Genomic DNA, 27,482 nt, shown 5'->3' on the forward strand with positions numbered 1-27,482 from the left:
ACCGTCACAGGTGCTCACCTTTGTCCCCATTATAGCCTAAGACAACCAGCTTCAGCGGCTCACAGTCTGACTACTCGCGCATTCATACCCTCGGCAACCACATCAACACCTGAGCTGTTAACCCGCAGTCAGCGACTGTCGACATATTCAAGTGCCACTCTCACAGACGCTGCCCAACGAACCACACGTAGGTGACTATCGGTGGCATATATATCCATGTGTAGACCCTTCAGCTGATTGGCTTAGAGAATTAACAACCCCGGATGCTCAACCGGAAGCGAGTGTGAGCCTATGGGTTGGCCAGTTAGTTCTGATTGTAGTGTGACAGATGAGGTGAATGCACGAATCTGCAAGACTCGGGCCGCGTTTGCTAACTTGAGACACCTATGGCGTCAGAATGGTTTACCGCTGAATCTGAAGGGACGTGTGCATCAAGCTACAGTACGGGCTGTTTTGTTGTATGGCTGTGAGACGTCTTCAGGTGTTCGACAATCGTTGTCTCAGAACCACAGCTCGTGTGGGTGGGTGTCGGCGAATCCGTAACGAGGCAGTTAGAAAGCGCGTTTTCGGTTGTGTAAGGGGTACTTCCATTGAAGAATGTGTCCAGCACCAGAGGCTGCGTTGATTGGGACATGTGTTGCGTATGCCGAACCATGGTTTGCCGAAGAGAGTGCTGTTTTCCATGCCCAATTCGGAGTGGCGTAAACAGAGAGGTGGCCAACCCTTGACTTGGCAGAGGAGTATGAAGGAGATCACGAAACGCTTGGGTGCTGTTGGTGCTACTCGCCTTCCAGGATGGGGACCGCGTGATTCTCACTGTGCCTGGTTGGAGACACTACAAGATATGGCTGCCAACCGATGTCAGTGGCGTTCTTGTTGATGAGAAAGAACGAGCATGCGAAAGAAGAAGAACGGATGTGTCAACAGTAGTCTGTTTTTGCTTATGTGCCCTACTGTATGCAGAGAGTAGTAAGACCCGGCTGATGTGTCATGCGGTCACTCATAATTGTGCAATTCATGGTCGCACATGGACTGGGATACTGCTCGCACCCCAATTCCCGGAAAGGAGGGTCCTCAGCCAAGGCGTTTGGCTCAATGCAGCGGCTGTTGGCATAAGACTGTCATAGTTCTTTAGGAGCAAGTCGTCACGTGTTTTTCAACCCCGAATTCGGAGGCCGATGTTGATGAGATCTCTACCCAATGACCAACCTGATTTAAGAGGTCCCGAGCATCAAGGGACGCTCTCCAGTATGGATGCACACAAAGTATCATTCGCGGTAGGATCCAGTGTCTTCATGACAGGATTTTTCGTAAAATATTAGGAATGGTGAGGCGTTCCCTTGGATGAGGATCCTTTCTACATTGATCATTCATTTGGTGCAAGCGAAGATGCATCGATCGGCGGAGAACGGGACGAGTTCATGTCATAAGTGCTGATGTAACTATGGGCCAGAACATTGGTTGAGGGCTGTCAAACTCTCCTGCATCGATGGGTTAGCTTGGAGGGGCATTTGATTGTGGCATGTTGAGGGGAGGGAATGGTTAGGCGGATAGCCAGTTTCAAACAAGACCCGCTTGATGGTGATGGGATAAATATTTCACAATAGGACCGTCTGGCCACTGAGACCGATGGAAGGAAGAAGGCCTTCGATGTGGAGTTATTTATTAGAAAATGTCAACTGAACAGTTACAGACTAGTGGACAGGGAAGCAAAACTCTCATATGCATCTTGTTTATAAAAACTGAACATCCATATTCTCCTTGAACGCGTATTCCTGAACCTTTTTGGATATTCATTGACTGTTGCGTTGCCCAAAGCAAAATGCTACAAAGCGACTCCACAACTTCCGCAACACACCTCCCTTTTCCAGAGACGCAAAGCAGATTTACAAAAGAAAACATACTACTCGCATGCCTCCCACATCAGTAGTATCATCGTTACACTGGTAGATGTATTCAGTCAATGGATAGGACAATCGCCGTATTATCCTATCATAATGGGAGTGTCTCAAAACAATGGCTAGTGAAACCGATCAGAATGCTTCAGGTTTTTGCCTTGAAAGAGGTCGACGTATCAAATAGCCGGTGTCGCTATGTTGGTAACATGGAGATGACCATATAAAGCCACCTTGCCAAAGCTAACCGCAAAAAAAAAACGATTCAACACGCCACTCACATATAGGTAGATGCTTCAGCACTTCAGTTCTCCCACTTCTCAATTAGCCCATTTAGTGGTCTTTTGTGTCCGGGTTCTCACACGTTCTTCCAACTGTCTTTACACTAACTTTTTTTACAGACAAGGGTTCGATTGGATTGGCCGTTTAACGCATTCGTTTTGATTTTGACAACAATTTGAACGAACTGCTCTCGGCTTTGGTCACTGGTTGCAGAGCATTTGCCCTCAGTCAACTCCCCCGACAAACTGCCTCAGTATCACTAATGGAATCACAGGCACGAAAACGTAAAGCGATTTTCGAATCAGTATAAGGTAGTGGTTACAATTCACATTGAGAACCGCGTAATCAAATCCCAGCAGCAGCTTAATTTCTTATAATTCCCGGATGGGCTGATTTAATGCTGTCTCTGATTAATGTTTTCTTGTCGCAATTTGTCCTTTGAACTGAAACCGACTTTCTAATAAAGTTGCCGAACGACGCTGCCCCTCCGTAGTCATACTCAGTGTGACTTCTGATTATTGTTCCGTCAAACACGTGTTTAACGAACAACAAACGATAATTTTGTACTCAAAATTGGCTGCACTCCACGAACGTCAAAAAATAATATATATGCCAATCACACGCCCCGTCGAAAAGCTGGATATCTGGTACGCAGGGTTGCCTTCTCTCAATTACGTACCAAAATACAAGTTTCAAAAATTCTGAGAATCGGGAATGTCAGTAGTATCAATCGTTACACGGTTGCACTAATGTCACTGGTAAGGTAACCAGCGGATCGTGTGGGTCTGGTAACGGGCATTTATGAGGTTGTCAGGCTATGCAGTACCCAAGGTGAGACCAATTATCTATTGGCCAATGATAGCACGGATTTGAGAAGCCGGCCAATCAGAAGAGCCTTTCACTGAAAGCAGTCTAAGGCACCGAGTATCCAGTCAGCAAGTCAACGGTTTTAAGACAATCTGGGACTTGGAACGGGAAAGTATTGGCAGACTGCAGTTGCCGCAGAGCCAACAGGGTGGTGGATCAGTCACCAATGAAGCATAAAAGGAGTGACAAACAATGCTGTTTGTAAAAAAACGAAGATAGAATTAAAGAACTATGAGTGAAATGGTGGACATTACTGATGAGGCACGCGAGTAGTATGTGGTTTTCTGCTAACTCCGCTTCACGTCCAATGGAAGGTGAGGTTTATTAAGGAACTTGTGGAACCGCTTTGCAATGTTCGTTCACAATTGCTTGATAGTCAATGAATATCCACGAAATTTCATGGAGAAGCGTGAGGACGTTCAGTTTTTGAAAACAAGGAGCACATGAGACATTCACTTCCCTTTTCAACAGTTTGTAACTGCTTAGTTGGTGTTTGCCAATAAACAACTTCGCGGCGAATGGGTTTCCTCCTTACACGGGTCATATTCCATCAAATATAACCCACGAGAGTGTTTTTATGGACTCTGAAAACACAGCTGAAGTACGAGTCCTAACTAGTACGGTCGATGATTTGTGTCGATAATGACCATATTTGTGACGATTTCGGACTGGACTGTTCATGGACATTTCTTTGTGCGGTTCCATTAGGACAACCAACCGTAACGGAACTACATAAGTGCCAATGGAATAACCGTTTTTCGTTGAGACAGATTTGATTGGTTGTTCTTCACTAGCCCTTGACAGATGAGTTGTACTCTTAGTGTCACTTCTGACCGTTTGTACGCGACAGTGATCAACAGAGCAGCTGGAATGTGAGCGAGAAAGCAGAAGGGGACAACGTAGAGGAAGGTGAGTTTAACCTCCACACAGGGCGGTGTTTAGCGTTACAACGGCAATCTGGCGCTGAATGCGACGTGTTGAAAAGTAAGGGTGATCTTGAAATTCACCCCGGTAGCCGATTAGCGTTAGTTAAAGAAACTTGTTACAGCATGTCAGTAAGAGGTGAGACTGGGAGAGGGTGGGTTTACGGTGACTCCACAGGAAAAGAAGAACCTGGGAGATTTCTGAACCCCCAATATGGGGTATTCAGTGATTCCGAGGGGGTTGATTTTAGGTCCACTGGAAAGTGGAAAACTTGTATCAATGATTGTATTCTTTTCTTTCCGTATTTAGAGCACTAGAAAAAGAAGAAACGCCTTCGTCGGCGAAGTTTTCTATGGGGTTAAAAACTATTAGATAGATAATTTTTAAAAGTGGACATTTTCGGCCGTCTTCTGGAACATTCCTTAACTTTCTTTGAATGATAAACAGTAATAAATGAACGCTGCCAATTGGTTCACTAATTTCCGTAGTAGTCTTCACCTACCATTAGATGCGATGGTGGCGCTTGGACACCAGAATAGACACTACTTGAACGTTTGATGAGTAGTATACAGTGCCACATTATTAATAACTACCGTCTTCGTAGGTTTGAACTGCGAGTCATCTAGGTGTCATAAATAAGTTTACGACCTGAAAATACCAATAATGTGAGTTTTTTCTGTGGCTGCAGACGAGTTCTCAAACCTTTTGTCGTCTCAATCAATGGTGATATTTAGATACTGGAGAGATCGTGATACGTTTACAACCGAGACCAATGACCTTGCAGATAATCGCTGTCGGTTATTTTCAAAATGGTAGGATTTCACCCGATAAAGTTATGATATTCAAAGTTTTATCCAAAGGTACAAGGGATGTGTTCTGGACTATAGCCTCCCTAATGCCTTCTTATTACCGTGAACCCCGGTATGGATAGCCGATTGATCGCCTGGTGTGCTTGACCAAACCCGAAAAGTCAATGAACGTGCGAGCCAGCTGCTCTATTGATCAATGTCGCGTACTAAGAATACAACCCATCTGTCAAGGGCGAGTGAAGAACAACCAATGAAATGTGTCTCAACGAAAACGGATATTCTATTGGCTGTTATGTAGACCCTTTACCTTCGGAGCTGGTTCTCCTGATAGGATGGAAGATATCACCACTCGCCCTCAAGATTAATTCTTCTGGTTCATGTGGAGGGCTCTTGATTCAGCCCATACGACAAGTTATAGGAAAATTCGATTCTTCCTTCACGAATTTCCTCGACTCTTCTCGTGGCAGGGTTGACATGATTCAGACCTGTGGGCTCAGACTAAAGTGCTGTAATGAAGTTGAGATGTGGTCATACCAGGATTCCTACGTAATGTTTCGCTTAATTTTTTTTGTCTTGTGGATCCATCTTTTAAATGACCTGTTGACCGATCGAGATGTTTTCACCCTAGCTATTCAGATTTCATCCACACCAACCCAGCGCACCGGTAGTTTGATACCATCAAAGTTAGTTACCCGGATTTTCGAGTTCTCTCCAGCTCACGAAGTGGAATCAGTGATTGACTGAACAAATAGTTCGAATAAAAGAACAACAAAGTGGTCGAATATACCGTTGTGTACCATAGAACATCTGACAGCTGTTCGACTGATTCCATTTCAAATTAGTGTCACAGATGAGTTAGATTAGAATTTAGTTTAGAATGAATTTCGTATACACCCGGCACATCATGTGTCCACGTGAAGGTGATTCATCGATCGGGGTCTTGCGAAATGCCCCAATTCAACAATTTATGGGTCTGTATTTTGTCCCGGGACCAATTACCTGCAAAATTTCTGCGTATTAATATAATTTTTCTTTGGATCTTTGTAGAAATAATAACTTTATGAGATTTCTATGGGTCGATGGGTCGAAAAAGGGTAGTTATGCTTTGGTCGATGAAAAGTGTTCAAAACAACAGAATTGATTCGTTTGTTTCAAGCATGTTCCCGAGCATGCTACATTAAACTGTAGAACCGTTTTTCACCTGTAACTGTCTTAAAATTGGATGAACTAGCAATTTCCTTAAAAAAACACAACGTAGGCTAAAACTTGGTGTTTTAAATAAGACAATCTGAAATGGAGTCAAGTTAGGGACTTCTGTCTTAAAAAGACATATATATATATATATATATATATATATATATATATAATACATTATATTACCTTACAGTGACAGTAGCTCTGAAAGAGAAAACTCTAAAAGTACGTGAATCCGGGCAGTAGTAAGTGTTTCATATGATTCGGGGGTGCCCACCTGTTTTGTCGGCATTCATTGAGTTACTCATCGCACTAAAAGACTAGTCAGTGCCAGTTGCCGTTTCAGGTTTACGAACTACTTGTTTCTCAATTAAGCGACCGTTTTTTGGTTAAACGGAGAGTTATATTTTCCGGCTTAACGCTAATTCCGCCAAAAATCTTAATGACAGGATTGATGTTGGTTGAAATCCATGTTGCCATTGTGGAAGGATAGGCTCCGTTGCGTTTTGGTTCAATGACTTGTTGGCAATATCACAGTGTCGGTTAGAAGTTACCGATCTCTATGGAATACTCCACTCAAAACATCATTTCAGAATTTAAACGCTCATCTTGAGGTCTGGACTGTGTTGAACATCTTTTTTGCTTTCTCACTTTTTCCACTTCCATTTCAGGCAGACAGACAATTCGGAAAATAGCATGAAATAAAAATATATGGCGAATGATTTCAGTCTTTATTCTGAGACAGGAAATTTCGAAAAATATGGTTATAAAACAATTGCACAGGCCCGTATTGTACTCTCCCATGTGGAAACTTTCTTTTGGGGTTCCGGGAAGCGTTTTCAGCACTAATCGTTTGTTTTCTATCCCAAACTAACGGTATTTTATTCGTGCCGAACTGTTCAAAGGTTGAATTCCGACTGAAGTCAATATCGCTGAGACTTGGTTTGACATGTTTGATATGATACGCAGGATGAAGAACCTGCGTATCGATCGTCACCCCCGGTAACTGGTTCATCAGGGAATAGAAGTTATTCCATCACGTCAAACTTGAAAGCAGTTACGAACTCAAGAATTATTCAGTAATCTTCGGGGTTTTGCGGGATAGATATTTTGTTCATAGTCACACCACTCTCGTTTGAAAGGTTGTGTTCCTGTCCTGGCGTAATTATTCCCGTGAGTCCACATCAAAGGGAAGCACTAGACTCGAGTTTCGCTCTTAACAGAGCTGATCAGCAGTGCGCACCCAATGGTGGTGCTGGGATTCGAACCCTGGACATGTGACATGCGAGGCGAGCGTGTAACCACTACTCCACCAACGCACGCTGGACGCATCTGAATTATCACGTCTAAACAGGCGGACGTGTTCACCCTTGAGCGATGTGTTTGGTGTGCCCGTAATCCTTCATCCTGATATTCGGACAAATGGTGTTCAGCTGGTGGACGATACCGTTTAAATTTCGAATTCGAATTCGCTCCGACGTCAAGTAAATCCCAGTCAAGATAAGTTCATTAGTGTGGCTCGTTAGTTCAAGGAATAATGGTAAAACACTGATTTCAGCAGTAACCAATAATTTGATGTCACTGTCCTTTGGCGTTCCCATTGTGGTGTATCCTACTGGGGTTAGCAAAGTCGTTTAGAGGGTGTCTCGTTTTCCGGACCGGGGATGTTTTTTCGAGAACCCATTGTCTCCGGAGTTATTTCCTCTACCGAGGTGGTTCGTACCTGACGGACTTCCTCTGGAAACAACCCAGCAGTGGCCTTTTTAAACGGACCGATTACATCTGGTTATCCACTTATTAATTCATTTATTAGTTTATTTGTGTATTTGCACGAGAAATGGTACCCACATGCCGTACTCTAATAAACACCCTCTGCCACTGATCTTTCTCAGTGCTTAGCCACCGTGCGATTTATCAAATATAACAGGCCTGGAATAGAGCAGGTGAAAGAAGCTCGTGGAAACCCCTCTGCAGCCCATGATCGGTTCCACCGACATCTTTATGATATACCATGCATAGAGCTAAAATACAGCAACCAATTGATTCAGGGTAATGGGGCATCCCTCTCACTTGACCATGCGTGACAGTTTTGTGTTTCGTGGAAGCGGAACGTTTGTGCGCTGTTCCACATATCTACTACCAGTGAAAAGAGAAAGCCCTTCGCTGCGGATTCGTTTATTAGAAAACACCAACTGAACGGTTGCGGGCCATCGGACTGAAAAGCAAAACTGAATATCCTTCTTCTTCTCCCCTTAACTTTCCTGGATATTCATTGACTATCAAGCAAACGTGAACGAATGCTACAAAGCAATTGCACAAATTCCGTAATAGATCCTACCTTCCATTGGATCAAGGCGGCATTATGAGAAACCAAATGCTACTCGCATACCTCGTCAGTAGTATCCAACGTCACACCACTATGGAGTTCAGAAGAAAATTACTTATCAATCGTAGGCGAGACAGTAGAAGGCCTACAGAGGTGAATAGTGGCTATAACGATTACTTATGTCAAAACAAAGTTGTTGCTTACCAGCTCTGTGAGCATCTATGACTAGCCTCCTGGTCTCGCTGGTGATTCCAAGAAAAATCCAGAAGCACGCTGTTTGCAAAATCGCTTCTCAGCGAGAAATACTTTTAAGGACGAAGATTCGTTTACACCACGTCCTTCACTGGATCCTTTTATTTGTGGAACCAGGAGTGTGGAGTGTTGAATTACGCAATATTTTATTACACTCAGGTACACTTGACCAACCAAAGAAATTTATCCTGACGGTTTTAAATGCCAAAAGTGTGCTTCGGTCAAACATGAGCAGCGTTTACGCACACCTATGAAATGAAATGCATTATCTCTGATCGGAAGATGAAAGCCCCTCAAATTTCGCGGTCGTGATTACCCAAAATCTCGTGCGTTCATGTCTCGAGGACTGTCTTATAATCCTGGACAATGATCGCCCTTCCCTGGAGACGGTGCAGAAAAACCGCTCAGGTGTAATAATCTCCAAGGGCATGCAGTTTCCATACCAGGCTATAGGTTCCAACCTGTCTTGTTCCCTACCACCAAGCAATCAGCACATTAGCGATCAATCACTTTGGTTGGCGTTCATTAAACTTTGATTTTTCAGCAGTCACTTGATTGACACGCGCTACCAGACAACAGTTTAGTTGACCTCGTGTTGTTGCCGAAGGAGTAATGAAGCATCCAACTCATCATCCGTTGCATGCGTTGACACATCACAGTGTAGAAGGCGTGAACGAAGGGAAGAACGCAAAGTCGATAAACGTTCCGCACCAGAAAATGCTCTAAATAAAGTGGTCGTCCTTGTATATCTTTGTAATGTACTACTCACTCACANTGACAATCTGTCAACCTTATGAGCAGTACATTACAATGATATACATGTATCGCGATATCTCGACTATCGTAGCCACTGAAACATGAGGCGGCCTGGTGCAGCACATTCAGTTGCCTGAGCACATCAAAAACGAGAGATTCGGCTGAATTCCAGGTGAGTCTCCCGCAAAACCAAATTAGTTTGCAAATGAGTGAACATTCGCTAATGGTCGTCCTTGGGTTTACATCACTCTCAGTTGGAAGGTCTTACACTCCTTTTGGCGCAGTTACTCTGGCTAGTTCTTACGAAGGCAGAGAGTAGTAGCAATGGACTCGAATCTTGCTCTTACGGGAGATCTTCGGCAGTGCATGCCGTTGGCTGCGCTCGTATTTGAGGCATCACGTCCAAACAGGAGACTCTGGTCGCGTTTGATCAATGTTATTAAATTTGTCCAACGCCTCGAACGCAACGCGGTCGCCTAGATTTCAGATCCTAGCATGGGCAGCGGTTTGAGTTACTGATGGTACTTGGGTTCAGTGTTTTCTAGCTTTGTTGTGCCAGGACACGGGAGAAATGAACGTGTGCGTTACATTTACTCGGGCGAGATTCCCAGACACAACTGTGTCGAACTTCGGCATTGATCTTTCGGGCAAAGCGGAATCTTTGGGTGGTAAAAGCGTTAACGTAATTCAGATGATAATGGTGAACAGCATCCATCAAAACGCTGAACATGCGACAGTCCAGAAACCAATCATGCGTGTTTGACGGTCCATACGACGGGTCCATCGGTGCTCAGATCTAATGGGAATAAAAGCACCCGATTTGCTTGTCCTCCTCAGCGTCGATCGATAGAATTCGGGAGTTGTGAAAACAAATCCTCCTGGTGGATGCAATGACTAGCAAAACATACCCGCTTGCAATTTGAAACTAGACCTACAAGGAAAGGCTCGAACTGAACTACGGTACCTGGAACTCCAGAGTAACTGCGCTGACGAAATGAGCCGACGGCCAGCTAAAATATGTCATCTTGAGCACATACCTGCACCAGGTTTCATGACACACGTTATCTCGTGAAAGAATACAATTTGTATGGCCTTTGGGTTACCGTCTGCTTTGATATCTCGAAAAACAAAGAATACTACACACTTGGACGATTTTGGAAGCGGGTAGTCGTGTTCTCAAACACCGATGAATTTTCAGACGCATTCCCATTTAGTCAGGGGCCATAGATAATCGACGTTCCTAATGTATAATGGAGAGGACTTCAGTCAAAGATCTGTTATGTAGGCGAAGCTAATCTGTACAAAAATGCCGATAAGTCTTGTATACCCGGATCAGCCTGAAGCGACTCTCCACCGAGCCTATTTACGGGAGAAGTTTCAAACCGCACAACAATACTTGCTTGACTGCCGGGTTTTCTTGGAAGGAGCGACCAGTACGAAAAGTTACTTATGCCTTGACGGATGAAAGTCAAGTGTTCCGCGAGAATTTCGATGAGTATGGCAGACTTCTCGCTGCAACCTTGTATGCTTGTTGCCCAAAACCAAGAGACCTCGTTAAATAAAAACCAGGTAACCATCACTTTACAATTTACAAAAATTTGAAGCAATCGACATATAGAACTGTCGGAAAATCCGTGTTAAGTCAACTCTTGACTAAAGAACTCGTGTCACAGCACTGGTCGGTTGCTAAGACTGGGTGAAGTCTGGATGTGAGAACGAATGAATCCAACGAGGCAACGAGCATAACCGCACGCCATTTCGAAAACCATGTGCTCAGACTTATCTCAGCGAGTCAACTAGTACAGCTTCCAATTAACTTCAATCGTGACCTTTTTTGTTGCTTAGAGGCGATACTACTCAAAAACCCCATCAGTAGCACGTGCTCGGGATTAGCACAATAACGTTAGGGCCATTCTGCAGGAACCAGTAGTTTTCTCTATACTTCTTGGGGATCATCCACCAGTGTTGAATTGAAGTTTAAAAAATTTAAAACTGCCGTCCATGAACCATTTAATATAACAACTAATAATAATAGCAATAATGAAAATAAAACATTGAGCATTTCCGTTGATTCAGTGATACTGGATTAGATTATTATTAGTAGTATATATTATTATTAGTAGTAGTATATATAACTGACCGAGACACTCTGGTCATAGCCGAGTCACCCGCCTAACTTGAATCAACATCACTCGTGTTTAAGTAATGATCACGTGGTAGTCACCACGTGATTAGCTTACATGTAGACTAAATATGGAGCCATTACTCCTTAACCATGTATGGCCTGAGAGAAATTTTAAAGTTTTCTGATTGAGATTTATCTAATTATTAGAAAAAGAAAGTGCATTTTTTCTTGATCCTCTTATTAGTCAGCTGACTTGGCCTGAGTTTTGTGAACGCTTGTCAAAACACATCAGTTAGTGGACTTCCTTTGACTTTTCCCTAGATTTTCAACTGAGCATACGGCCACACAATAAAATCCTTCAAGGATTGAACCAATAGTTGCTTGTGGATGACTGAGTCGCATCACCGAGATCCAAAAATGAGCAGCTTGGAGATCAGCCGGTCGGTATTGGCCTTGACAACGAATCGTAGTTGGGGAGACACCACTGATCACAAGAAGAAGCATTGAGGAATAATTTTGAGCATAGGTCTGCTCCGACGTTTAACACTGTTGTGGACCACAGTCTCCTTAATACCTTCTTATGACCATGAACCCCGGTCTGGATAGCCACGTGATCGCCTGGTGCGCTTGACCAAACCAGAAAAAGTCAATGAACGTGCAAACCGGCTGATCTATTGATCACTGTCGCGTACAAGCGGGTCAAAAAAGTGATACTATGACTACCACTCATCTGTCAAGGGCGACTGAAGAACAGCCAATGAAATTTGTCTCAACGAAAACGGGTATTCTATTGGCTGTCATGTAGTCCCGTTATGTTCGGAGCTTGTTCTCCTAATAAACACTTTGCGATAGTTGTTGGGTAGTGAAATTTTCAGAAATACGCCAAGGTCCACTAGATACAATTTTCAGTACAAACGAAGTGCTGGTTGGAATGAAAATCACTGGGGACAAATTACACACTGATTAAGAAATGTTTGCAAACTGTTCGGAAGGAAGAGAAGCAGATAAATGGAGATTTGCTTCACCTATTGTTGGGATGAATACTGAGGGATAATGCGTCACGTTTGTATGTACGAAATGCAATGTACCAGCGACTCTCATAACTTTTTGATATGTACAACAGGCAGGCAACACATCGGGTCGCTTATGTGGCATCCAGCTTCACAACGTCACGAACTAATGTTGTCTGTCATACTTTTCGACATTGAAAGTATGAAAGTGGCTAAACGCATCTGGGGAAAAATTGTCTGTTGACCAGTGAATGGACCAGACGCCTGACCGATTCAGTGGTTTTGATTAACTGTTGTCTACGAGTGTTAGAATATCAAATATCAGCCGTGCTTTACTTCCAAAGCAAACTGCTTTGAAGCCATCGACCGCGGCATTCCCGCATCTCCACGAGGTTATTGCTGATTAAATGCATTTTCTGAGACGATTAGTGACGTGTGGTAATAGAGTTGCTTTTAAACACATTGGGTAACTTATGTAGCATCCAGCTTTACAACGTCGCAAACTAATGTTGTCTGTCATACTTTTCGACATTGAAAGTATGAAAGTGGCTAAACGCATCTGGGGAAAAATTGTCTGTTGACCAGTGAATGGACCAGACGCCTGATCGATGCAGTGGTTTTGATTAACTGTTGTCTACGAGTGTTAGAATATCAAATATCAGCCGTGCTTTACTTCCAAAGCAAACTGCTTTGCAGCCATCGACCACGGTATTCCCGCATCTCTACGAGGTTATTGCTGCTTAAATGCATTTTCTGAGACGATTAGTGACGTGTGGTGATAGAGTTGCTTTTAAGTCCTTGAAATCCAGTGACTTAGTAATTTCAGAGTGAACTCTGTCCATGGACACCTGTTTGCCGTAGCCAATATAGCTGATACAGTTCACAAACCAGGGAATTTAAAATCCCGAAAAGTATCGATCGATTGTAGTCGACCGTAATCACCCCTTGGTTCGTTCAACCATGCATCATTTACGCACACGTAGCCGTGGCCTTAATCGTCTACTGAGGCCATTTCAAAAAATCTGGACAACACAACCACTTTTGTTATGTGTCTTACTAGTGATTCTTCCATAATTGGTGACGAAACGTTTGTATGGAAATTGTTAAGCTCGGCGGACAATTAAACACGCACCAATTAAAACTGTCGAGCAACCAATGTAACGGCGGGTACTACTGATGAAGCATGCGAGTAGTCTGTGGTATTCTCGGGCCTCCGTCCAATGGGAGGTGAATGAGTCAATAAATCTCAATGAAAGTTGAAAAAACGCGTGGGAATACTCAGTTTTTGCATAATATGTGCATTTGAGAAGTTTAATTTCCTGTCCAATAGTTTGTAACTGTTTGGTCGGTGTTTGCCAACAAACGGCGTCGCGGCGCATGGCTTTCCTCCAATTATTACATATTTTGTCAATCCAAGTTCCTCAACCTAATCAGCGCGTGATTCGCCCACTGTCACTATCAGCTACGAGTAATTCTGTAGGCGCCCACTGAGGATTGTCCGGTTGTGTAGCTCTCATATACTCTCACGTTTTCCGAGGCAGGAGCAAGTTACCAGTCTAGTCAGAGGTATTCCATAGTTCAAGAGAATAGGAGCCAAAAACAGCTAGACGGACGACTTTTGAAATCTCATATCCAACATGCAACAGAGCCCACCATCCACAGGCTGCCTTAGAGACATACTTACCAAAAGAACCTCACTATTCAATACATGTGGGTTGCTAATGAAGGGAAGAAGGCCTTCGCTGCGGAGTTATTTATTAGAAAATGACAACTGACCAGTTACAGACTATTGGACAGGGAAGCAAAACTCTCATTTGAATCTTATTTACAAAAACTGAATATCTATCTTTTCCTGAACCCGCCTTCTTGAACTTTCCTAGAAATTCATTGACTCAAATCATTCCTCGCTCAAATCCAAGCAAATGCTACAAAGCGACTCCACAAATTCCGCAACAGATCTCCCTTTTCAAGAGATGCAAAGCGAATTTACAAGAAGAAAACGTACTACTCACATGTCTCCCTATTAGTAGTATCACCGTCCCACACTAAGATCTTACTTCAGTTTTCCCACTGGACACATAAAAGACTGAGGAAAGAAAATTTTACAAACAGGCGAAAACTATGAGGCACTCAGAGGTGTTTATTTGCCCTGGGCACATGGGTTCACATCTAATGATGTGGTTCTGCCGAAAAAAATGACCCTCTAACGGTTATCCTTGCTATCCCCACAGTTCCCCTTGATTCATCCTAACCCACGTTGTGATCCCAAAGCGCATGTGTGCTACGGTGAGAGGATCATATCCTCGGCACAAATAGTGTCCGTCAAATTGGAAAAAAACGAATGATTCAACAACAGCCACAGAGGCAACACAAATGCACACACACAGTGTTGGTCTCCTGACTAGATCAGCAAATGGTATGACAGGGGAAACTGGGTGTGCAGCACACAGGGAATGCGGACGCACACGCACAGCAGTTGTGTGTGTATACACATGTTGGGCAAATGGATGCGAATTCCCCCCGCGTGGAGACCGCCAGCCAGCCAACCAGCCAAATCACTGTTCAGTCACCCGATAAAACTGCTCGCTAACTGGTGTTGTGCTGATCTAGCCTATCGCGGATCTGATTAGTTCGAATCAGTATTTTGGGATTGGACTCAGCTGGCCTCGAGAGAAAGAGGGAGTTGGATTTACGAAAAACTTGGAAATACTTTGGTCCTCCTAGTTGTTTTTTGTGGTTGTGACTTTAAGGGTTGCGTCCTTGATGGTTGCCAATTCAAAAAGTACTAAAGGTGAGTCTCTTAAGTACTCCATCAGATCGAACAGCTAATTTGTGGTTTTTACTGAATATTAGCATCGCTCTTATATTCTGTCTTGTTCTAGAGATGAGTGCTCGCAGTTTGGGGCAGAAAATTGATCAATCACCAGCAGTTAGTTTAATGCTTCAGACAAAACACAGCGTAGATTAGCAAGCCACATTAGAGGTGATTGGCATCAGATGGTCCTGGTTGTTGAGAAAACGAAGTTTTTTAAAAATACTTGCGTGCATTACTGTTGGAACTTTACATAACCTTTGATTGAGTTTAAAGCAGAGTACATATGCATAAAAATGATCTGGGACCCTGTTTCATTGGTTGCTGAAGGCTCTCCAGTTCACCACTTGTATAGCACTCATCAAGCCTGCTTGAAATGACACATTTCTCGTGACCTCTAAACAAGACCTGAAGGCAAGTTATCATCATCATCATCATCATCATCATCATCATCATCAAACACAGCTACATAGGTGTTGACACTGATGCCTCACTGCAGTACAAGAAAACCGCCTGCTGTATGCAGTAAGGTGACCCAGCTGATGGCACCGCGCGAAGATCGATGGGCATGAGGGTATTGTTATCGGTTATGGTTGTAAGAGGGATGGGATAATGCAAGGGCGCCCACACCAAGACAGGAGGGTGAATAGGGTCCTCAAACAAAGCCTTTGGCTCAAAAGCCAAACCACAAGGCAACGGTGTTGGGCTGGAAATGCAAGTACATTACCATTTTTACTGAACACGTCGCCACACATGTTCCAACCCTCAACCTGGAGGGCCAGGAGACTGTGTTCGTCAGATCTCTACCCATGGACCAACCTGGTACGAGAGACTCTGTGAGCGTCGCGGGACACTCTCCAGTATAGCTCAATGGATCGCTGAGGTATGCAAACCGTCACACGGTAAGGTCCAGTCTCTCCGTGAGGGCAAGTTATAATGTACCTCGTAAGGGTATCTTCATCAGTACTGATTCTGGTTTTCTGCTAATGTTTTTGGGAGTCAGATTTTACGGTTCATCAGGTTCAGTTCAACACACGCAAACGAGGTGACACGGTTGGTCTGTTGGTTTACTCGGCCTATTGGTTTCACTGCAAAAATCATACTGATGGGACCAGAGATTTAAGTCTTAGTGTAGGTTATGGTAAATTCTCGGTCCATATTTGTCTGTCTTAATCTAAATAAGCCCCTTGTTAAGGTGGAGCAGCCTGTCTGCAATTATAGAACTGACGGCTGTTCTGCCTATAAACTTGGTACATCACGCTCCCTCTCTTTACAGAGAAAATGAAACAGCACTTCAGGCATTGGAACTTGTTTCCGTGTCCTCTGAAGATCAGTTATTTGAATAAATCTCTTTTGTGCAAAAGTACCTTCTGCGAATTAGTTCTCTTTCGTGAAGTAGCTCAACGTTAATAGACCTACCATACTTCCGCAACAGCTACCACGTGAACTCACTCGCGGTTGGTTGGTTGAGCTGGCGCCCAATAAGAGCGTTGCATGTGAATAAGGTTTTCTTTGATTGGTTATCATGATCGATTGAGCCATAACTTAGTGGTGATCTGGTGACGAATACTTAACAAGAGGTATACGCTGCGATGTGCGTTCCGTGATCATCCGATACTTATAGGGCTATAAAAATAAGTCATTTCGAGATATTCAACAACACAGTAAATCCAACTGGGACGATATTTCTCTTTATCATCCTTTGATTGGTGGCATGTGACAAAACACTGATCAATAATCCACATGCCTTTGTAAAACAATCAGAGCTGAAGTGTAAAAAAAGTAAAGTAACGTTCACAAATGATTGTCCGTGTTAGATGAAATGTTACCCTTAGTTTTCCCAAACACTGGGCATTGAAGAATGTTCGATGAAAGCGTTGTCAAAAAACGATGTAATGCGTGCGAAAAACTATGTCGCCTTATTTATACACTTCTTCAAGATGTTCTGCCATGCGAAGTGGTATGCGAGGTCCCCTAACACATGTAGGTGCTTCATAACTGCAACCAATAAAGTATAAGAGAGGCAGACACTGGATTGGTGTTTGAACTGGCACACTACTTGGGATCACTGCGAAATTCTCAGAGCAAAGACTACCACTCGGTTAATTTTGAAATTTCATATTTTATCACAAAAAGCCCGGCAGCATGTTTTACTCTTGCTCGAGCTATTTTCCGGTAATCTGTGAAAAAATTTCGCCAGGATCGTCTTCTAATTTTGGCCAAAAAGGTACGTAACTTTAGCTTTGAAATGAGCTCCAGCAAACTCAGAAGTTGTGCTGTCTGAGTTGCTAGCTCTAAATGTCCCACGTCAATGTAATTAAGTCCAAGATCGGGTTCTGGCACACAGATGCGTTCAGAAAAGTCATTTCTGCGAGTTGCATTTCTTAAAAAGGCTGACGTTTCACGTTTCTGGAAGTTACTCATTCCAAATCGTTAGTAATTCGATCCTTATGCTGGTGACTGCTCACTAAGGCCCATGTCAGTGAAGTACATGGGGGCTGGATATGAGTCCCGCAGTCCCAAGACCCGGAAGGGACCTGAGTAGAGCGGTCCAACAACAATGGTGGCCATATGGCCCACACAACATTACAGGCCACAGTGTCCATTAAACTAATGGCCAATCGAAACCTTCGAATTCGTCAATTACATAATTAATAGTTGTATACAATGGGCCGTTTCTAACGGACTTGTTGGAGGACAAAGCCATTGTACCGAATATTTTTACCGATGACTGTAACATCAGTGTACCCCTTTCTTTAGTTGGGAAGAATGAACTGCTCTCACGCACTCGTTATCTTAGGAAAGCAGAAAACAGACAGCTTTTTAATGACTGAACTGACACCCCAATTTCATAAAAGTGCTCTGTTCCTGATCCGATAGCGGTTAGTAGTCATTGCGAAAATCTTGCGACAGTTCGAACTAGGTCCTCAAGACGTTACCGTCCTACCAATATCACCGAACGAGAATATGCAGTTCAACTGCATTCCGTGGCGTGGTCAACCTGAATCTCATTTCACATGATGTCGATTCCAGGAAAAGTGAGCATGCCACAGTAGACAAAGATAGCGCAAAACGATGAACCAGAGTCTGATTGTAAACAAGGCTTGATAAGCGAAGTACTCTCATTTGCAAACTAATCTGGTTTTTCGAGAGACTCACCTGGAACCCGGCTGAATCTCTCGTTTGTGATGCTTCCAGGCAACTGAATGTGCCGCAGCATGCCGCCTCATGCTTCAGTCCCTACGATATTCGGGAAATCGCGATAAATGAGTATTTGCAATGCACTACTAATAAAGTTGCTGGAAATTATTCGACAGCCCACGACCGGTTTCGACCTTCTTGGGGCTCATCAGTTGGGCTCAGTCATCAGTCTGCTTGTTCAGCCTACACTCGACTTTGGCTTCAGTTACGCCCTTCCTGTTCATCACAGTGCCAATAAATTCAATAAATTACTGACATTTAACGAAAGCAAACAAATGTCTGTAGTGATAAGAAGACCACAAAAATAACCCGAGCCGTGTTGCAATAACATGGGTAACTCACAGTCCGAATTTTGGAGGCTTCTGAAGGAGGGACTCCTGGGAAACAACAGGATGAACAAGAGTGGACGGGAAACCCTTACACGAAAACCAATAAGAACACAAGGTTGATGGTGGAAACCCGGGGACTGCGCCTACCTGATGAGCCCAAAGTGGAAGGGCGAAACCGGTCGTGGGCTGTTGACGAATTCACAGCAACCTTATGAGTAGTGCATTACAAAGAATTGGTTCTGTTAAGATAAAGAACGCCGAACAATGTCAAAAATCATCTCGCAAAGTACTTTTTAAAGCCTATTGTTTAGAAAGGTCATCCGGCGCACTCACACAAGGTGTGGATTGATTTGTTGCCGAGTTTTATGCCATTAAATCACCTCACTGAATCAACAACAAAACTCATCAGGTTGGGATTTTATTACTAATACCTACCACTTGTCTTGAAAGACCCATGAGGCTGACAGGCTACGCCTTAGCGACGAGGTCGTTTAATCGAGTGCTTGAAATCGCGTCTGCTTAATTAGGATCCGTGTGATTCACCATGCATGCGGCTAGACATCAGATAGGACACGGCACGTAATAGGTTGCAGTCGGACCAATCAGCTAAAGTTTGCTTATATTTCATAATGCACTACTCATAAGGTTGCTGAAAACTCCTCGACAGCCCACGACCGATTTTGCCCTTCTTGGGGCTCATCACGTAGGCACAGTCCCCGAGTTCCCGTCAACCTTGCGTTCTACTTGAAACCAAATTACACGAAATTGGCGAAATACACTCATTTGCGAACTGATTTGGTTTTTCGAGTAAGGTAAGGTGGATGTACGTCTGTAGACACATCAGTGGGTATCAGTAACAAGAATAGTTCTTCCGTATAACTTGTGGTTTGTTCAAGTGGATTTTGGCTAATCGTACACAGAAGTGTAGCGTTGTTAATGTAGGAAGACAGTCTTTAGTACCATAACAGCTAAAAGAACTATGCTATGTAGAAAGAAAAATGTGACTGCATACGTTTCAAATGTCGTCTGTTTCATCGGTGATGGAACTTCATGCTTAATAGGTAATATCACATGCAGTATGCTCCATTCAAATGAATGCTAGTCACGCTGTCCGAAGGAAAAAGATCACAACAGAAACAGAACGGCGAGTTTCTAACTGGCGGTAAACATAACAGCATTTGTGAAGTGTCGCCTATGAGCCCGCACCATCTGGAGTGCACAAAACAGCAGTCTGTTCCGTACGATGGCAGTCATGGAAATGCATTTCTAGTACCGCTGTGGACGTAACGTCCTGGAATATACACAGTATTAGACATATATGGATGAAGGAAATGCACAATACACGCAAATACAATGTAACAGACGTCGGTTGAGTAGGGGATGTTGATAATAACTTGGTAACACCAGCGAAAACAAACCAGTACGTCAATCCAGGAGATTTGTGTAGTAAACCATATTCGGTATGGGCGATGGGACTTTCCCAGATGATATCAAGAAATGAAAGGAATACATTCTTAAGAACAGATTTGATGTAGATACTCCACTTTATGTCTCATTTATGTGTACTGCAGCAAAAACCAACATCGCTGGTGGATATTTCGGGCTGGTGTCCTTAGAAACGAGCTAGGTATACGCTGTTTCAACCTATCGGACTCCAGTTGCTAATTGTAATGTAATGAAATTGATTAACACATTATAACAAACACTAACAACTGTCTTTTTTAACACAATATTTAAGTGATAAAAATAGATAAAATGCGAAAAGTGGAATAAGTTAGAAAGTGACTTATCGTTTGAGGACACGTGTTGAGAGTTCCTGAGTGAAGTTCCGGGGACGCGGGAGGTGTCTTCTGTGCAGTATAGCTGCTACACGTATTCTGTGGTTATCCGTGGAGACTGATGGAGCTCAGTTGACTTTCTGTCCTGTGCGCGCGCGTTTGTGTGTGTTGGGCCGAGTTGCATGCCTATTCATTGTGTTCACCGGGAAAAGAGGGTTGTCTCTTCGTGTTTGAGAGAGAGAGAGAGTTATATAATTTGTCTGGAGTTGCTTCAGGATGGCTCATACAGGTCAAGAAAGAATCTGAACTACCCGTTCAGTTGATCAAACTTCACAGGATGACTATTTTAGTAGAAAAATGAGAAATCCTTTGTAGAAGATTCTTAATAATAAGCTAATGTCATCAGCCGAGCAGTATCTGCGCCTCAGCGCCTGTTTTGAAAGTGAGCAGAACTTCGGGGAGGGTAGACACAGAATAAACTATTCTCAGGGAAAAGGTTGGCTGCTTGAGTGTGAAAAAATTCCAACTTTGTGCACAAAGATGATTACATTGGAACTCCAACCTTGTTAGGAGATCTATGCGCCTTTTTCGTTCAAAAACAAGTTGGAAAATATGTAATCTCCTGAGCTGCAGTGAAAGGGAAGTCAATACACTTTTGTTATTCTGGTGGAAAGGAGATTCGTAGGTTTATCGGAGGCACATAACGAAGAAGTTAGTTCTACGCAACGGGACTGGGTGGGGTTTGCGTGAAAAGAGTGGTTTCCACTCGATGAGTGGATTCTGATGCAGCGACTGAAACATGAGGCGGCCTAGTGCAGCACATTCAGCTGCCTGAGAACATCACAAACGACAGATTCAGCTGGATCCCAGGTGAGTCTCTCGCAAAGCCAAAATAGTTAGCAAATGAATGTATATTCGCTAATTTCGTGCAATTTGGTTTCAAGTAGGACATGAGGTTGACGGAAACCTGGGGACTGCCCCTACCTGATGAGCCCCAAAAAGTGCGAAACCGGTCGTGGGCAATCGACGGACTTTCAGCAACCTTGTGAGTAGTACATTACAAAGATACAAATGGTTGTACTATTGAAGTAAGCAATGGTGCTGCAAAATTGAACCATGTGAGCAGTATGGAAGGATCCGTCGTGAACTTTACTCACTCTTCCACTGCTGAATGTTCAGCTAATCACAAGTTTCGATGAATGCGTTAACGTCTTTCCTAAAAATTAACGAGTTACTAGATGTGAGATGTGGATTCCTCAAGTTCAAGAAGTATTTTCTAGCCAGATGAGCGATTTTCTCCATTTTCCTGCGGTGCTAACTATGTCCGCCTCCATCCCACTCAAGGATCGATACCGAACTAAGCCAACAAAATAGCTGAGAAGTAGTCACATGACTGAGAACAATGTTCAGCCAGGCTGGACGGAAACTTTACTCATGTTGATATCATTTAAGTTTGTCAGAATAGGCAAGCTATACTCCGCTGATCGGACCGACATTTTTTCCGTCTGTGACTTGCTAATCTGGTGGGCCAAATGAAGGTACTTTGCACAACATATATGACGGTGGTTAATTCTGGTTGTATCATCATTGCCGGTAAACAAACAAACGTTTCACAGGCTGAATCTAAGTGTGTTTTGACTACCAACCCAGCTTATTCACAGTGCGGTCGTGGTAAAGACAAAAAAACACAGCTTATCAGAAAACGACAATTGTGCTGTCAACTTTCGTTCACGGCTTAGATCCGATCGTTCCTGCGTATTAGATTTGATCGAGTGGACTTTCCTTTGCGTCTTTGGATGTTTGAAGATGGTGAAACTATGGGCACAACTTTTATCATAATCTAAGCGGCTTATGTTCTCCCTCCCCCCCTAGTTCAAAGGCTTGAAACCTAGGGAACTGCGGAACTAGGGCTTAGACTATTCTCTCTCCTGTCGGTGAACGTATCCGAAAAAAAACTGTCAAAGCTTATGTTCGGGAAAGCTGACAAATAAACCGGTAAACCTGTGGCAGATGACTTGTCTTGTCTTAAAATGCGCCGCAACAGTGGGTTCATTGAAATACAGAGTCTGGTTTGGGGAAAGCTTTTATGAGATTTCAGGTGGCTGACTGTTGACTTACACACGCTAAAAGCAGGGTCCAATTCATTCCCCTCATCTTACCTGCTCAGGTTCTCTCTGTCCTCTTGATTTTTTGTCAATCCCTGCCTCACACGCAAACACCCTTTCTGGTTTATTGTTCTGCCTCCATATTCCAGTTCAGTCGTCTGAGGGATTTGTCAACCATTTTTACTGAATTCTTCTATGCAGTTCACAACTGCTTGGTTATTTCTGTCACAGCCTATCACTGTTGAAAGTTCCAATGCCACAAAGCAAGTCCTCAAATCTCGTAATAAATCCCACTTCCGAGTAGACAGAAAGCGAACTTGCGAGAAAACGTGTTACTCGCATGTCTCACCAGTAGTATCCATCGTTACGCTGGTAGGTACTAGGCGAATAGAAAGGCCGCTTTTTAACACAAGTAAAAGTCCCCAACTTTTTACCGTTTTGCCAACAAACCCTCCTCTCTGAGTGGCAGACAAAATCAAAAGGGACATATTAGTCTAACATATGAGTCCAACATACTACTGAGAAGAAATGTAGGTACTAAGTGGTAAACACGTGTGCAGGTGGATCGCGTGAAACGTAACCAATCACCTGATCGCACTTGAGGTGGATTTGCTACTTTTGGGCATTGTAATGAATTACCTAAGTGCCACTGTATATCTTGAATGAGCGAGAGCACTTCTCATTGCTGTGGACCATAGTCTTCTTATTACCGTGAACCCCGGTATGGATAGCCGATTGATAGCCTAGTGCGCTTGGCCAGCGAACATGCGAGCCAGCTGCTCTATTGATCAATGTCGCGTACTAAGAATACAACCCATCTGTCAAGGGCGAGTGAAGAACAACCAATGAAATTGAAACTTGTCTCAACGAAAAGCGGTTATTCCACTGGCTGTTATGTAGTTCGGACCGGGTTCTCCTAATACGCATCCACCTGAACTCCCTTAAAGTCTTTGATCGAACGGATCGAACCAAAAAACATTTGACTTCAAGTAAATTGGATTCCATAGCCTTAATCAGGATGACTTCAACAGAAATATCGACTTCTGAATTATTGGTCTCGGAGATCTTGTTGTCACCAGTTTGGACAGCTCGTATGTTGTATGTATGTATGTTTCCATCTGTAATGAGCACCTTTCGAACGCGACGGTAAAAAGGTCATCTGACTAGAACGGATTTGTAGAGTGCATAACATATCATACAGCTTGGGTTATTGATTTAGAAGACGTATGCCCGGTCAAAAACGGCAATTATCAGTTCCTTTTTGGTGACCAAAGGGAATCGTAAATTATACAGCCAGTTACTGACACATATTCACAATGAACACAGGGCACACGACAAACAAACGTATCATGCCAATGCGTAAAAATCTGAAGAGTTCGGGAAAGCCAAAAAGTCGTGTGCGACGTTCCAAGTCAAGGAGAGTCCAACTCTCAATCTGGTAATTGGCTCATTTTCCATAAAGAGGGTTACCATTTTCGATGGGTAGCTGGATGCCAATTACGCAAACTTCAAGAGATCTATTCTTTCTTTTTTCGGCAATGAATACATCCTTAATAGTACATCAGGCTTCCCAAGGTTGAACCGAAAAAGAGCCAAAAATGTGCAGATAGCCCGTTTGGGGATTTCACTCACTTTCCGTGCATTCTAAACCATTTAGAGGTGTTCCTATCGATCTGTTCTACAAACTAGTCGAGTTAAGCAACACACCAGCACCTAGCTGGTTTTTGACAAGACATCAGAATGATTGAACCAAACATAAGCTGAGGGATGTTTTCGCATCGCTGAACTGACGGAAGCTGGCTGTCAACCATTAGGGTAGAAACAACCTGGCTTCGAACGACAACCACATACTAGACAGTCAATCAAGCAAACAGCGAGTCATTTCTCCGAGGAAGGTTGCGATGAACAGAATGACAGAACATAAATCTCTGCCCAGTATTCACATGCAGCGACAAGATCGGGGCATAATCCCAGACGAGTGCAACGATTTATGCCTTCGGCTTGCTGTATGCCTTGGCATTTCAAATAGTGTTCGACAAATTCGTGTGCATAATTAACCTAACTGAGACTTGAGAGTAATCGAAGTGATGTTTTTTATGGTATTATCCTTATGAAAACTTGTGACGCCTAAGTATCAAATAACAACTAGGATGCATGAACTCACACAGCTCTAGTTGCGCGGTTATCTCGACGAAGCCCAAAATTTTCGAAAGATCATTCTCCTCAATTTCACTAGTAACAGAGATTATAATGTTGATAATGAGTTGGGATATTGGTAGCTTGGGTGCATTAATTGGAAACTGATCGAGTGGCTGTTGATCTGTTTGCTGAGGTTGGTAGTTGATTTTCAAACGCTTCGTCACTGTTCGAGGAGGCATTCTCAGTGCGCTGTTAGGCGGGTAGTTCCTGTCTTCAAGCATGCGTTTTTATAGCTTACAAACAAAAGGTCTGAGCTGTAACCTGATTGGTCATTCATAGTCATCGCACTTGGATTCTGGTTGGTCCAATCATAATCTGTGTTGCGCTGTGGTTTGTATTTTTGCTTTCTGCCGTCCAACTACTGTTGAAATTATCGTCCCTTATTCTCTTTTTCGGTTGGTCTGTTCTTGATCTGTATTTCGTCGTCGTCGACCTCTTTGTTGTTTGATTGGTTGGTGGTGTAATTTCTTCAATTATTAAAAGTGAGTATGTTGATTCAATATCGTAACCAGTATCGTTGGGGCTCTCCTGATCCTCTTCTCTAAGTGCGTTTTCAACGTATTTTACGAGTGATTAGTTTCGTTCTTGTTAGAGCTCAGCAGCACCTTGGCCCAAGAAAATCTGCGGCCTACTGGTTTGCAGAGGAAACACGCCACAACTGAGCGCACCGTGTGCTGACGTGAGTGACATTTATAGTTCGTTTGATCTTCTAGCTATATTGGTCGACTGACCAACTTGTAAGAGGTTGGTAGCCAGATTGCGAAGCAGACACTTTACACGTGTTCGAATCCAGCCCTTTAGACTGCTGAGATTCTAATTCAGATTCGGATCATGATCAAAGATGCAACCCTCCTTGGGGTTGAAGAACGCACGTTATTTCTTTATTCTTCTTGGTGAGGTAGAAATAATGAAATGAAAATAGAGGCTCTGGAACAGGCCAAATATATACTTTCAATATGATAACCTAGTGGTCATTCGTTTTGATCTCACTACCAGCAAAAAGTCAAAAGCCTCCTATCCTTGTCAGAAGGCGATTCTTTATTGTTTGAGAAAGGATTACACCGTTCAAAAAGACAGTCCAAATAGGCTGCAATCACCAGTTTTAATGGGGCTAGTTCAAGCGCTCCTGCGTGGCTACATTCCAGTTCACGAGACTGCATTCCTCTTCACCATGAGCAAATCTATCGTTGCGCGGGGTTCAGAAAGTGCTCCAATTTCGTCTCGTTCATTCGAACTATGCCTTCCTTGGGTCTTCTCCTCGTAGGTTCTGTCAAAGTATCGTTCCTTGATTGAACCTCGTGTGGCCACTGTTTTGCCACTCATTGCGAAATTTCCAAAGTGAATACTGGTGCGCATCCTTCCATCCGACCAACAAATATCAACAGTTCGTGAAACCAGTTTGTATCGGTCGTCCTTCGTGGACTAAACCAATAAGCTGTCAAAACTGAATAGATCGATAGAGTATATATGTCCTCACTTGTGCGGTACACGAGTACTTAGTTCGGTGGGCTGAGATCAAAGGTAAAATCGGCCTGTTTCACTGTTCATCTACCTCGGAAACAACGATGGCTCAGACTTACTGACATAAGTTTGGTTTGCTGTCTGAATGGCTTGAAGTAAAAAGGACAGTTAGGTGACACGCTGAAGCCTGTGCATGACGACTGGGATAAAACGGAACAAGTTATGCATAAGTCTGACCTGTTTAGTGCTCAGTGACCACTGCTGTCAAGTAGAGTACACGTTCGACCTAACAAGCTGGCAACAGGACTTTAGTGAGAGGTTCACGTCTGAAATAGGTAAGAACATAGTGATCCCGATAAACGAACAAACGTCCACCTTTGTTTGACAGCCTACGTGCGTTTCTTCGTGAACAATTTTGGGATCTTTTCCAGATAAGCACCGCCACTAATGCAAAAAGTTCATGTGCGAAAAGTTAAACCCCACCGTTTTTTGTACACACACAACCTCGGCTTATTTTTGATGAAAACAATCCCTTATCCCCATCTAGGCTCATTTTATGCAAAAATTCTATCCGTTCGGAGGTAAAACCTCAAGTGAACTTTCTGATGCTTCCAACTCTCGTTCATGACAAGCAGACGGCAATAGGTTTTTTGCAAAGCCATGGAGTGATCCATCAGTAACGTTTATGCACCACTGGCCACCAAATGACACTTTCAACTGTTTCTGACAGGTGGTGTAATACCGGACAGTGTCGGTAAGAAATCGGTCTTCGAAAGAGAACCTGGCTGGAGTGATCTAGGATGGAGTTTAGGACAGTAATTCTATGCATTTATTGCTGGTCCAAAATTTTGGCAAAAAGGTACCGAAACGGTTAATCATACCGAAAGCTACACAACCGTTGTTAGCTGAAAGAACTTTCTTCATGAAGTTTGTGCCTTGCGGATTCTGCATACTCCAACGGTTATGGCAGCCCAGGTGTAATCTCTTTTGGGTGGCGGGGGTTAATTTTTTGGCGGGGCGTATCTGGAAAAGACCCCAAATTTGGCGAAATATGGATGTAATTTGTAAGAATCAGTTATGATCAGTGGTACTGAGGTTTACAGGGGTTATTGTAATCGGGCTAAGCTACACAGACACGCTATTACCAGCGAATACAA

The 27,482-nt window shown here is 43.4% G+C and overlaps 1 protein-coding gene across 1 annotated transcript in view; it reads right to left on the bottom strand.

The window, feature by feature from the left end:
• The window catches only part of T265_03479 (hypothetical protein), a gene marked incomplete at both ends in the record, with an annotated part of 27,683 nt that extends 2,598 nt beyond the window's left edge, over positions 1 to 25,085 (bottom strand). Inside the window, one exon of the mRNA XM_009167979.1 lies at positions 24,830 to 25,085. Within this exon, the coding sequence (XP_009166243.1) occupies positions 24,830 to 25,085 (256 nt within the window). The remainder of the gene's footprint in view (positions 1 to 24,829) is intronic.
• Positions 25,086 to 27,482: the final 2,397 nt, after the last annotated feature.

This window comes from Opisthorchis viverrini (genome assembly GCF_000715545.1).
Source record: "Opisthorchis viverrini unplaced genomic scaffold opera_v5_50, whole genome shotgun sequence".
Taxonomy (NCBI): domain Eukaryota; kingdom Metazoa; phylum Platyhelminthes; class Trematoda; order Opisthorchiida; family Opisthorchiidae; genus Opisthorchis; species Opisthorchis viverrini.